This window comes from Heptranchias perlo, chromosome 17 (genome assembly GCF_035084215.1).
Source record: "Heptranchias perlo isolate sHepPer1 chromosome 17, sHepPer1.hap1, whole genome shotgun sequence".
In the NCBI taxonomy this organism is placed as follows: Eukaryota; Metazoa; Chordata; class Chondrichthyes; order Hexanchiformes; family Hexanchidae; genus Heptranchias; species Heptranchias perlo.
The window spans coordinates 53,551,944-53,566,450 of record NC_090341.1 but is presented as its reverse complement, the minus strand read 5'-3'; the positions used below and the strand labels follow the sequence as shown (position 1 = coordinate 53,566,450).

The 14,507-nt window shown below is 42.3% G+C and overlaps 1 protein-coding gene across 1 annotated transcript in view; it reads left to right on the top strand.

The window, feature by feature from the left end:
- The window catches only part of dock3 (dedicator of cytokinesis 3), a 1,008,697-nt gene that overhangs the window by 690,392 nt on the left and 303,798 nt on the right, over window positions 1-14,507 (top strand). The window contains exons 13-14 of the mRNA XM_067999007.1: window positions 794-882; window positions 7,128-7,253. Coding sequence (XP_067855108.1) covers window positions 794-882; window positions 7,128-7,253 — 215 coding nt within the window. The remainder of the gene's footprint in view (window positions 1-793; window positions 883-7,127; window positions 7,254-14,507) is intronic.

Sequence of the window (14,507 nt, the reverse complement as noted above, 5' to 3'; positions counted from 1 at the left end):
CGAAGTTAGCCCTCATTTGTTAGGTCATAGAAACTGCCGTTGAATGCAATAATGCATTTGCCTCAGGCATTGCTTCATTAACCCTCAAGGAAAGGTCATCAGTACAACTACAGCCAGTATTCCTTTGCTTTTGCCTGTAACATTATTGATTGAAAGATGAGAGATTGGCACAATCTTACTCCAAGATGCAGGGAACATAAGGAATGTTCTTTACTAATCCTCATACAAGCTGTCTGGTTCATGTGTGCAGGTGAAGGAAAAAAATCAACCATATTAAAAACTAGAAAAGTAACCGATCTTTATCAGACAGTACTGTTTCTTGATGTATGTTGCCTAACTGCAGTTCTGTCACCAGGCAGCCACTTCCCAAGGGGCTGCTACCAGTCTGAAAGCTGTCACTATCTCCTTTATCAATAAGCTCAAATCAGTTTTAAGAACTTGCCCTCCAGAGGTTTCATTAAACATATAATTTTGGAAATGATGAACATATTAACATGGTATTTTTTTTGGCTGCTCATTACTGTAACATTGTCATTGACTGCATTATATGCACAAATAATGCAGTAGTTTCTGCTGCTGTAAAACACAGCCCTCTTTCATATGTTTCTATAGCTCTCTTGGTTATGGCTGAATAAGAGAAAGCTAATTTTGCACTACAGTCTTCTCTTAGCCTTGGTTTTGGTGCTCGTGTGAAATGGTGCATCACGCTTTTGTGCAAGTCTTTGACTGCCCTGTCGCTGGCTGAGAAAAGATTTCTAACCTGTCATATTTTCTGTGTGATTTCTTTGAACAGGTGCAATAATGAAAATGAGTGGTATCAAATTCATGAAAATATCATTCGCAAGTCCAGCAACAAGTACACTGCAGCCAGCACAAATTACGGTAAATCTTCCGTATATTATTTATACTGTTAGCACATCTGTGGAAATCTACCTTTTAGAACCTTCTGCCCTAAACTTGGGCCCTCACAATTGGTAAATGAGTGACCTGGGTGCGTGGTAGAAATGCTATTATTTCACATTGCTTGCTGAATTGTAATGTGTATTTATACTGCAGCCCTGTAATAACAAACATCATTATTGCATATAATTTGCTCTAACAAACCCAAGCCATTCCCCCCGCACAAGTTATGGCAAGCTGTTGATGGTGAAAGATTTAGTTGCAGTCACTCTACTGCTGCTATAATTGCTCATCATTTCACCGTTCTCTTCACTAATTGAACTCACCAGTTCAAGCAAGTTCAACTAATAAATAATGTAATGATAGTTCTATGGATTAAACCATAATACTGAAATGATGAATGAATAATTCTAGGAATAGCTAGCCTACGTGTTAAGTGCTTGAGACCGTACATTGAGTGAGTCTCTACCACAGCTACAAGACTTGATCTGCACCAGTGTATGATCACAGTAAATCTTTCAGTTGTTTTCTGTTAAGGGGCCTGCCTCCAAACTTCCCGGAATGGGTTGAACTTGTTTCAATTAGGGGCTCATAGAGCTGGCCAGAAAAAAAGACTTCCACCACATTGGCCTGTGCTGGATTCAAGGCAAGCGGGACCCAGAGGAGAGCCAGTGTAAAATGGAGATTTACCATTTGCCCTGCTCAATTCGAACAGCTGTTGCTAAGGAAGTCAAACTTGCACAATGCACCTTGTACATACTGTTGGGGAGTCTATCCAAAATCGTACCCTGGGTGCAGGTTGTATATTGTTCTTATTGACTATACTTATGATACTTTAGCTAAACACTGAATGAATCCCAGCCACAGCTTTGTAAGTACAGACGACAATTACAGTAATTCAGTGAAATGACCATCTCACCATAACAAACATACTTCATCTCTCAATGCACAGCTTACTTTAATACAGTGCTTCTGACATAATCGAATGTCTCAGGGTACTTACAAGGGCGGAGAGATGGGCAGCTAGGGTAAAGTGAAGGATTTTAGGAGAACAATGGCATAGCCAAAGAGATAGGATTGTTGAAGGCAGAGAGAAAGGTTAAAAGATGAGGCCGTTTTAGAAGAGAATTCCCAAAGGTAGTGATGCGGTGGCTGAAAAGTCAACCTCTGGTGGTGGACGAGGAAGTAACAACAACTACTTGCATTTATATAGTGCCTTTAACATAGTGAAAGGCATTTCACTGGAGCGTGATCAGACAAAATTTGACCCAGAGTCGAAGGACCAGGAGGTATGGGCTAGGACCTTTGGCTGGATAAGATTTCCTAAATCTGGTGGAGTGAGGCTGTGGAAGATGAGGACAAGTATCTTGAAATCAATTCACTAGGATTTGGAACCTGTGGACCTTGATGTGTCGGGGAAACAGGTGTGCAGGATAGGACTCATGCTGCTGGATTAGCTGAAGTTTGTGAAGAAAAAGAGAAGCTAATGAGAAAAGCATTTGAGAAATCGACCCTTGAGATGATGACTGTATGGATCAAGGTTTCAGCAGTATAGGAGTTTGTTATAGCAAGGCTACAGTGTACTGTGAGCCTCCCTGTTGACTCATTGATAACAGAATAGCCTGATAGAGAAATCGTATGACAGTAGTGGTTCTACAACTGGGCTCAGCATTCCTGGACTAGGAAAAAGGAAACTAGCCTGTATTCCCACTCCTAGTTGCTATCCAGAGACTAGTTATGCTTTGTATCTAGGTATCGGATTCAGGTGAGGACAGAGCTCAGCTGTGATGCCCCATACATTAAAGTAGCCTGCTGACAGTCACTGTCTAGACTCACACGTGAAGAATTGCTGTTTAGGTCTCTCTTTATTTTTTGTGCCTTATCCACTTTTCCTGAAGGTTTTGAGTCTTTGCTGGTGTATGGTTCTACAGGGACCTGGTGCCATCTGGTACCTTACCCACGTGGCCATTATGCATCTGTGAGCTTTGATAGTGAGTGCCGCAGGCTTTACAGTGGAGACCAAACCTGCTCTCACCCAACATCCACACTTGCCCTTTCCAGCAGGGATCACGATGATGATTCTGACCAGTTTTTCCTTCCCTAACCCAGAAGAACTGAAATGAATTGTAATGACCATACTGCTACCCCAGCTGTGACCAGCTAATACAGCACAGACCAGCTACGATACCTGGGACCTTCCTGGTCTGTCTGGCCCCAGATAAACTTGCTGTGCCATCAGAAGAACATGTTACTTAGTTGAAGTACTGCAGATAGAACTGCACGCAAACACACAACAATATCTTCACGAAGAGGGGAGAAAATTAGGAGAAGGGAGAGAAATTTGTATGTGGGGAGTGGGAAAATCTTGAGAAAGTTGAGCTGATGTCAATTCCAAGTGTTGTCCCCCAGTGAGAGTGATATAATTGAGTTGGCAGCTTTTTACAGAGAAAGAGGGTGCCAGTTATTTCACAATGGTACATTTTGGTAAGTAATGTGTTTAGTGCATCTGACCATAATGAATGGTTACAAGTGGAGTTACTCCTAGAGTTTATAATCTGGATGCAAATCTTACTTAAGTTTTACACTAATTTCCTTTGATGCAGCAGTTTGATATAGTATATGGAGAATAGGTGCTGCTCTGGCTAAAGTTTATAATTGAGGGAAGACCAGGAAGGGAAATCCTGATTGCAACTGTGCATGCTGTAATTATACAGAGAGTGAATGATAAACCACCAAAACCCATCCCTGTGGTAACCAGATGTTACCAATGGGTGCAACTAACGAACAGATGAAAATGAAAACTCATTAACATGAGAAGGCAAAAAATAATTTGGTTTAGCTCAGTTCCAGGTTTTCATTCATAGTCATTACCTGGCCAGTACTCAATTAACCTCAGCACTGGGACAAAACTAAATTTGTGTCTGAACAAAATACATTTCAGACACTATTCACGTTGATCTGTTTGGACAGCTAGCTTCACTCTCTGGTTCAATCAATAATGCTTCACTCCTGTGTGGCATTCCAGGAATAGAATGGACATGAATCAGATGCAAGTTAACAAGGCATTTCCAAAAAATTATAAACATAATTACCAGCAACCAATAAGAAACAATTCAGTCAATATAACACACAACTCAGTGTCAGACAGTCATAGCGAAACAATACCAGAGCCCAGCTCCATAATCAGAGCATCTAAGGAGTTGAAACTTAACGCTGGCTCCCACCATCTCCTTTCCCCTAACCATTGGGAAAGTCACCTATCAAAAATACTCAGAAGAAGGTTTTGATTTCATCTCCACAGCCACTCAAGACCTTGTTTCCCATATGGTTACACTTCTAGTCTTTGTCACTTGGTCAGCAGGAGACCTTGATGTCAACCCATATCAAAGTCATTGAGTCTTCAGAGTTCCCTTTCAAGATGTTGTACAGTAGGTTCTATTAAACAAATTGGGCTTCCATATCAACAGAAGAAAATTATAGCTAGAAAAGTATGTGCCCTTCCTAGGTCCCCAGTTAGCTCTGGGCATAGCCTTGCTATTATATTGCTTCAGGACCAGCTAATCGAATGACTTCTCACTTTAAACAGGATAAGATTCAGGTGCAGCATTATGTTGCACTCCTGGAGTTGATGTCAGTAGACAGGTTCGTACAGCTAGCTGCATGCCCCTTCACGACTGTTATCCCAGGAGGCCGAGATCACTGAAGAGGCTGGAGATCAGTGAAGATTCAGCCTCCTTGTTGGTTGTCTTGAGAGACATCTACTGAATGGATGGTGGTTGCAGGCTCCACTGCTGTGTATCGTCCCAGTATTGGACATTTGTCTCCCAGGATCTTCAAGGAGTATGGATCCAGCCACAAATGTCATTAGTTTCTAGCAGTGTGGTTACTAGCTTTGCTGTTCTTCAAGCACGAAGCAAATCTGTGAGAATCACACAGATAAAACATCACCATTTTGAGGTAGATATACAGGCAAGGAGGGGTTCTCTCCAATTTGTGTCTCATTGCCATTGCAGATATAGCACCAATGCCAACAAACCTCATTGTTCTTTCTGTACAGTCCATCAAGGTGCAAATTGTTACAGTGGGTGGCTTAGGAAAACACAGTGAACTTTACATTTAAAAACACATCTTCCCCAATCATTCAACCATCACATATAAATGGGACATTCCGTTATCCAATCCGAGGTGGGGGACAAGTTACCTTGGGAAATCTTCACCAGACTTTTAGTATTCCCTTAATGATTACTGAGAATATTTTTAGATTAACCAATTAAAGCAGTCAGTGAAAATGTTTGGGGAGAGAAAATCCACATTTTGTACCTTTTAGGTTTGAATCTGAAACTAGAATTGATCTAGGAACTGTCTCCACCTCCATTAAGTTGCTACAGCAGGGAACATTTGGGCTGCAACGGCCTCTGTTTGTAGAATAGACTTCTCCATCAAAACAAGTTTGTTTGATTAATTCCTTCAAAACAGATCGATTGTTAAAGATTGAAACACACGATTTATGTTAAATATGTATAGAACTTTGATTAGACCACACTTGGAGTACTGTGCACAGTTCTGGTCTCCATATTACAAAAAGGATATATAGGCACTGGAGAAGGTGCAAAAAAGATTTACAAGGATGATACCAGACTGGGGTTCTTTTCTCTAGAAAAGGGAAGGCTGAGGGGTGACCTGATAGAGGTCTTTAAGATTATGAAAGGGTTTGATAGGGTAGACGTAGAGAAGATGTTTCCATTTGTGGGGGAGTTCAAAACTAGGAGTTATAAGTGTAAGATAGTCACTAATAAATCCAGTAAGGAACTCAGAAGAAACTTTTTTACCCAGAAAGTGGTGAGAATATGGAACTCACTATCACATGGAACAGTTGAGGCGAATAGCATAGGTGCATTTAAGGGGAAGCTAGATAAACATATGAGAGAGAAAGGAATAGAAGGATAAGCTGATAGGGTTAGATGAAGTAGGGTGGGAGGAGGCTCATGTGGAGTATAGACAACGGCATAGACCAGTTGGGCCGAATGGCCTGTTTCTGTACTGTAAATTCTATGATATTCTATGTAAATGCTTGTGGCTGGTATCAGATTACAAACTATATGTGAGGCAAGAGCCCAGAGTATAAATTTAAACATGAAAGCTCCAGATAACTAAAGTAATTTAATAATTCCCATTGTTGTGAAATCGGCCAGATCACTCATTAACCTCTTGCTGCCAGACTGGGTCAATTTTTTGAGAGGCCTGCAGGGCCTGAATACTAAAATGATCTTGTCCACCTGTATCCATGTCGATGTGTTTATGAACACAAGAAGTAGGAGCAGGAGAAGGCCATATGGTCCCTCGAGCCTGCTCCACCATTCAATAAGATCATGGCTGATCCTCTACCTCAACTCCACTTTCCTGTCCTATCCCCATATCTCTTGATTTCCTTAATGTCCAAATATCCATCGATCTTAGTCTTGAATATACTCAACAACTGAGCATCCACTGCCCTCTGGATTAGAGGATTCCAAAGATTCACAACCCTGTGAGTGAAGAAATTTTTCCCCATCTCGGTCCTAAATGACCGACCCCTTATCCTGAGACTATGACCCGTAGTTCTAGACTCTCCAGCCAGGAGAAATAGCCTCTCAGTATCTACCCTGTCAAGCCCTCTAAGAATTTTATATGTTTCAATGAGATCACCTCTCATTCTTCTAAACTCCAGAGAACATAGGCCCATTCTACACAATCTATCCTCAGAGGACAACCCTCTCATCCCAGGAATCAATCTAGTGAACCTTCGTTGCATTCCCTCTAAGGCAGATATGTCCTTCCTTCAGTACAGGGACACGATATTGTTTTAGGAGACAGTTTCAGATTCTGCCCTGCCCCTCAGGTGGCCCCACACATGAAGAATGTCCACTTGGGTGAGATACCAGAGAAGAGCCAGTGCCCACGGAACTGTATCCTAGTAAGCATCAGTACTTTCAGAAGAGAAGGAGAGAAAACTGAGGGGAAAATTACTCTTTTTAGTGTTGAAACTAAGTTTAAGCACAAGGTTACATAACCAAACACAAAGGTCGAACATTTACATGATTGTAATAAATCATTTGAGACTTGTGCCACTTCTAGCAATGTTGTAAAAACAATTCGAACTGTGAGAGCCACAAAAATAACCCGAAATATCTGGAGATGGACCTCAATTCAGTTAATGTGTGAATGCTGTGTGGTCTCTCATTTTACAGGAATGATCATCTCTCTGCAGCTGCTTCGGGGCGACATGGATCACATTCGCAGAGAGAATCCCATGATCTTTAACCGGGGAGTGGCTGTCACTCGCAAACTAGGTTTCCCTGATGTCATAATGCCAGGTAGGCTTTGATCTGTAGTCATTGGGGGAACATGATCAGAAGAGTGGAGCTCAAATCTATATATATAAAAAAAATCAGTGGGAAATAAGATGCACATGATTTTTGTAATTTGTCCAAGTGTGAAGAATTTTGGCTCTTTCCTGAGATTAGAAAAGGGTCAGAATAGATGAGAACCAATTCACGATGCTAAGTCCCCACTCGAGGGCATATTTCAAATACTTTACGATGGCTATGAGAAGAGCCATGAGGCTGATCCTCAGTGTCAGGGGTCAGAGTTGTAAAGAAAGAGTGGAGCGACTTGCAAGGAGGCACCTGTGAGGTATTTTATAGAGGTATAGAAAAAATTAACCAGAATATTACTTTAAATTAAACTGCATAGATCATAGTAGGTACAGCACAGGAGAAGGCCATTCAGCCCCTCGTGCCTCTGCTGGTTCTTTGACAGAGCTATCCAATAGTCCCATTCCCCATAGCCCTGTAATTTTTTTCCCCTTCACTTATTTATCCAATTCCCATTTGAAAGTTACTATTGAATCTGCTTCCACCAGCCTTTCAGGCAGTGCATTCCAGACCATTACAACTCACTGCATAAAAAAATGTTTCCTCATGTCGCCTCTGGCTCTTTTGCCGATCATCTTAAATCTGTGTCCTCTGGTTACCGACCCATCAGCCACTGGAAACAATTTCTCCTCATTTACTCTATCAAAACCGTTCATGATTTCAAACACCTCTATCAAATCTCCCCTTAACCTTCTCTGTTCTAAGGATAACAAACCCAACTTCTCCAGTCTCTCCACATAACGGAAGTCCCTCATCCCTGGCACCATTCTAGTAAATCTCTTCTGCACCCTCTCTCAGACCTTGACATCCTTCCTAAAGTGTGGTGCCCAGAATTGAACACACTACTCCAGCTGAGGCCTAACCAGCGTTTTATAAAGGTTTAGCATAATTTCCTTGCCTTTGTACTCTATGCCTCTATTAATAAAGCCCAGGATCCCAGATGCTTTTTTAACATCCTTTTCAACTTGTCCTGTCACCTTCAAAGATTTGTGTATGTGCACTCCCAGGTCTCTCTGTTCCTGCACCTCTTTAAGACTACCATTTAGTTTATATTGCCTCTCTTCATTTTTCCTGCCAAAATGTATCACTTCGCACTTCTCTGCATTAAATTTCATCTGCCATGCATCGGCCCATTTCACCAGTCTGTCTATGTCCTCCTGAAGTCTGTTACTATCCTCCACATTGTTTACTACATTTCAGAGTTTTGTGTCATCTGCAAACTTTGAAATTATACCCTCTATATCCAAGTCCAGGTCATTAATATATATCAAAAAGAACTGCGGTCCTAATACTGACCCCTGGGGAACACTACTGTATACTTCCCTCCAGTCTGAAAAACAACCGTTCACCACTACTCTCTGCTTTCTGTCCCTTAGTCAATTTGTATCTACACTGCCACTGTCCCTTTAATCCCATGGGCTTTAAATTTGTTAACAAGTCTATTATCAAATGCCTTTTGAAAATCCATATACACATCAACCACACTACCCTCATCAATCCTCTCCGTTACTTCATCAAAGAACTCAATCAAGTTAGTCAAACATGATTTTCCTTTAACAAATCCGTGCTGACTTTCATTTATTAACCCATACTTTTCCAAGTGCTAATTTATTTTGGCCGGGATTATTGTCTCTAACAGTTTCTCCACCACCAACATTAGGCTGACTGGCTTGTAATTGCCAGGTTTATCCCTCTCCCCTTTTTTGAACAGGGGTGTAACATTTGCAATCTTCCAGTCCTCCGGTACCATCCCCATATCTAAGGAGGATTGGAAGATTGTGGCCAGAGCCTCTGCAATTTCCACCCTTACTTCCCTCAGTAACCTAGGATGTATCCCATCTGGACCGGGTGACTTTTCTACTTTGAGTACTGCCAATCTTTTAAGTACCTCCTCTTTATCTATTTTGATCCTATCCAATATCACTACTACCTCCTCTTTTACTGCTACAGTGGCAGCATCCTCTTCTCTTGTGAAGACGGATGTGAAGTATTCATTTAGTACCTCAGCCATACCCTCTGCCTCCACAAGAAGATCTCCTTTTATGTCCCTAATTGGCCCCACCCTTCCTTTGACTACCCTTTTACTATTTATATGTTTATAAAAGACTTTTGGGTTCCCTTTTATGTTAACCGCTAATCTATTCTCATACGCTCTCTTTGCCCCTCATTCCCTTTTTTAGATCTCCTCTGTACTTTCTGTGTTCAGCCTGGTTCTCTACTGTATTATGAAGCTTACATTCATCATAAGCCTCTTTTTCTGTTTCATTTTACTCTCTATATCTTTAGTCATCCAGGGAGCTCCAGCTTTAGATGCCCTTCCTTTCCCCCTCATAGGGATGTGTCTACACTGTACCCGAACTAACTCCTCCTTAAAGGCCATCCATGATTCCAATCCACCTAGAAAAGATCTCCTTTTAACTCACTCAAATTTGCCCTCCTCCAGTTAAGTATTTTCTCATTTGATTGATCCTTGTCCTTTTCTATAACTATTCTAAACTTAATGATCACTGTTCCCCAAATGCTCCCCCACTAAAACATGCGCCATCTGCCCCACTTCATTCCCCAGAACTAGATCCAGCACTGTTTCCTTCCAGGTTGGGCTGGAAACACACTGTTCCAGAAAGTTCTCCTGAACCCACTTCAGGAATTCCTCCCCCTCTTTTGTAGAATCATAGGGTCATAGAAGGTTACAGCATGGAAGGAGGCCATTCGGCCCATCGAGTCCGTGCCGGCTCTATGCACGAGCGATCCAGCTAGTCCCACTGCCCCACCCTATCCCGTAGCCCTGCACATTTTTTCGTTTCAAGTACTTATCCAGTTCCCTTTTGAAGGCCTGATTGAATCTGCCTCCACCACCCCCTCGGGCAGTGCATTCCAGATCCTAACCACTCGTGTAAAAAAGCTTTTCCTCATGTCAGCCTTTGGTTTTTTTGCCAATCACCTTAAATCTATGCACATGCACACCCAGATCCCTCTGCTCCTCCACCCCTTTTAGAATTGTGCCCTCTAGTTTATATTGCCTCTCATTTTTCCTACTGAAATTCATCACCTCGCATTTTTCCACGTTAAACTTCATCTGCCACGTGTCCGCCCATGCTACCAGAGTGTCCACATCCTCTTGAAGTCTACCGCTATCCTCCTCACTGTTCACTACCCTTCCAAATTTTGTGTCATACGCAAATTTTGAAATTGTACCATGTATTCCCAAGTCCAAGTCATTAATATATATCAAGAAAAGCAGTGGTCCCAGCACCGATCCCTGGGGAGCACTTCTGCACGCCTCCCTCCAGTCCAAAAAACAACCGCTCACCACGACTCTCTGTTTCCTATCATTTAGCCAATTCTGTATCCATGTTGCTATTGCCCCCTTTATTCCATGGGCTGCAATCTTAATAGCAATCTTAATTTTGAAAATCCATATACATCACATGAACTGCATTGCCCTCATCTATCCTCTCTGTTACCTCATCAAAAAACTCTATCAGGTTAGCTAAACACGATTTGCCTTTAACAAATCTGTGCTGGCCTTCCCTAATCAATTCACACTCATCCAAGTGACTCTTTGCCCTTTACACTGTTACTGCTCCAGTGTATATTGAGATAATTGAAGTCCCCCATTATCACTACTCTGTAGTCCTTGCATCTTTCTGTAATTTGTCTGCAAATTTGATGCTCTCCTTCCCGCTATTTGGCGGCCTATAGTATACAACTAGTAATATAATAGCTCCTCTATTGTTCCTTAATTTTAACCAAATAGATTTTGTCTTTGACCCTTCAACTACTTCATTCCTTTCCAATGCTATAATAATTTCTTTGATCAATACTGCCACGCCCCCTCCTTTCTTTCCTCCCCTATCTTTCCTGAATAACTTGTAGCCAGGAATATTAAGTATCCAATCCTCCCCTTCTTTGAGCCAAGTCTCTGTTATTACCACAATATCATTGTCCCATGTGGCGACTTGAGCCTGCAGCCCACCAACCTTATTTACCACGCCACGTGCATTTACACACATGCACTCCAATCTCGTTGACAGCCTCGCATTTGCCCCCTATCTGATCCCTCCTATTTCTGAACTGTTCTTACTCTAGTGGTACTTGTTCCTCCCAGTCCTCTGTGCATCTTGTTTATCCTCTCAAATGTTTCATCACGATGCCCATCTCCTTGCCAAATTAGTTTAAATCCTCCCCCACAGCACTAGTTAACCTCCCCGCGAGGATATTGTTCCCAGCTCTGGTGAGATGCAACCTGTCCACCTTGAACAGATCCCTCCTGTCCCAGAACTGGTCCCAATGCCCCAGGAATGTGAAGCCCACTCTCCTGCACCATTACTCCAGCCACGCATTAACCTGTGTTATCCTACCATTCCTATACTCACTAGCACATGGCACAGGGAGTATTACCAGAGATTACCACCTTTTGAGGTCCTGCTTATTAACTCCCCCCCCCCCCCCCCCCCCAACTCCTGAAACTCCGACTGCAGCACCTCAACCCTTTTCCTTCCTATGTCATTGATTCCCACGTGGACCATGACTTCTGGTTGTTCCCCTTCCCCCCCTCAAAATGTTTTGCACCCTCTCCATGATGTCCTTTACCCTGGCACCAGGGAGGCAACATATCATGCGGGACTCACGTCGGTGGTTGCAGAAATGCCTGTTTATCCCCCTGACTATCGAATTCCCTATAACAATTACATTCCTTTTGCCCCTCTCTGCAGCCGAGTCTCCCACAGTGCCGTGGATTTGCTCCTGACTGCACTCCCCCGAGGTGTCAACATCCTCACAGGTATTCAACACTGAATACCGGTTTGTGAGTGCCACACTCCCAGGGGGACTCCTGCACTGCCTGCCTGTTCCTCCTAGTCTGTCTGGTGGTCACCCACTCCCTTTCCGCCTGAACTCTCTGTCGCTGTGGGGTGACCATCTCTTGAAACGTGCTATCCACAAAACTCTCAATTTTCCATATGCACTGTAGTGACGCCAGCCGCCCTTCAAGCTCAGAAATTCTGAGCTCAAGCCCTTGGTGGCACTCCCTGCACATGTGGTTCTCCTGGGCTCAAGGAGATATGGGTTCAAGCTGGTATAAGGTCAGTTTAGGATTGATGCCAGAAAATTCTTCTTCATACAATGAGTGATCTACGTGAAATAGACTTCCAGATGGAGCAGTGGAAACCAGAATCCTGAAATTGTTTAAGAAACAATTGGATGCTACAATGGGGGATGTTCGGATCTCTCTGGATGGATAAATTAAAGATGGGTCAAATGGCCTTCCTCATCCATAATTACCTTCCAATCTTGTTTCTATTGAGTTATTCCTTCGGAGGATGAGAGTAACCTTGCCCTACCCAACACAAAATCAAATGTAGAAATGGATTATATTTTTCTTATTTAGAGAATATAGTGAATGTTAATAGGATGAAGATAATTGCAGTATTCAGTTTACTTACTATAATTGAGTTGAATGACATTCCCATTGAAAGAAATGAGTACATGCTAATACTGTGAAAATTGAATTCCCTTGCTTATCCCTTAAAGAGCATGAAATACATTTCTTGGAGGAGTGGGGACTGGTGCCTGACTCTTCATAAAGCACTTAAATACTGTCTGCATACTGATTCTCTGAATGTGTTTTACTTTTTGAGTGCCATTGACTGCAGGCAACTTGGAGTTCTATAACACCTTTAATATAAAGAAGCAGCCTATGGCAATTTGAAAATATCCGTAACGAAACAGGCACTGAAACAGGAAGAGAAAGTTTAGGTTGGGTGACTGAAAGCTTGACTGAAGAGATGAATGCTCAGATGTTTTTTTAAAGGTGGAGGAAAAGAGGCAGAGACGTTTAGAGAGGGAGCTACAGAGAGCAAGACCGAGGTACTTGCTAATGTGTATGAGCCGACCTCCACACAGTGCAGACAACACTCAGTTTCATTTTTGTAATCCACAGGATTTCATGGGTCTTACAATCAACCATCAGATTAACTGCCTCCTCTTCTAGCCTGCTAAATGTGGGAAACTGGTGCTGTGCATCGTGACGCAAATAGCATCATGATACAAGCAACTGCATAGTACTGCCTCTGTGCCAAATGGGGCTAGGCTAGTTACGTAACATCTGATGAGACATCATGAATAACCACAGTCTCTTGGAGTGTATTTGATTGTCTTGGGGTATCAAGGAGAAATTTTCCAGAGTTTTTCCTGAAATTGGCCCCAGATTTTTTTCCTCTGGGTTTTTGCCTCCCCCATGAATTAACCTTGCTGACTGGGAAGGGTGGTGTACATGGTTGCATCATCTAATCGATTTGGTGAGCATGATGGTCTTTTCTCACCTTCTGTTCATATGTACATTGTTTATAACTTCTCTTTAGATTGTGACCTTTATAAAATATACTGCAACACTTAGTGTATTCCCATGAAAGGATGACCCATTGTTCTGGCAGGTCTATTTTTTCTGTTAGTCGTAGACCTAACTCTCTCTCACCTGTGCAGAAAAATTGGCCTTTGCCTTACAAATAGACATTCAAGAGGCCCACAAGAGACTAGATGATGATATAAACACAAGAGAGCAGTGCATAGAGGTCACTGCTCAGATAGAACAAAAAAAACTTAAAAGGGTCTTTAACTAGATTTTTTAAATGTGTTCATTCTAGTTCATCTACTAGAAAAGGCAACCTTTTGTGGAGTACATGCCAGATTGACATGGCTTGAAGACGGAGATAATGCAATGAGTTCAAATTCAAGCATCAGGATCAAGAACACACACTGTGTCTGGATCTGTATAGTACTTGTACACAGTCTCAGTCATGGGCTCGTAGTATGTACAGTGCGTAATTGTTTTCCCCACATGTTGAGAGGAAATCAATCACGAGAAGCTGAAATCTGTGTTAGACAGTTCAGTCAGCAGAATCGGCATCATTCTAGTTTGTTATGATCCATTAGTACAGGAACAGCGTGCTTCCTCCCCTATTTCTTCCCCTTACCACTTCTCTAATCAGTTTGGGCTACTCATGTGGGATATTTTTCTAAGGGAAGTGACTCCAGAATTGACATTCCTCTTCTTCCTATTAGGCATCACAGCCAAGGGTGGTTGGGGGTAGTGGGTGGGGAGGGGTGGGGGGAGAATTAACCGGTGACAAATAGTTTCTAGGCACAAGGAAAAAAAGTAACTTTGCACCTCAGTTTGTAATTTGGGGAAGGAAT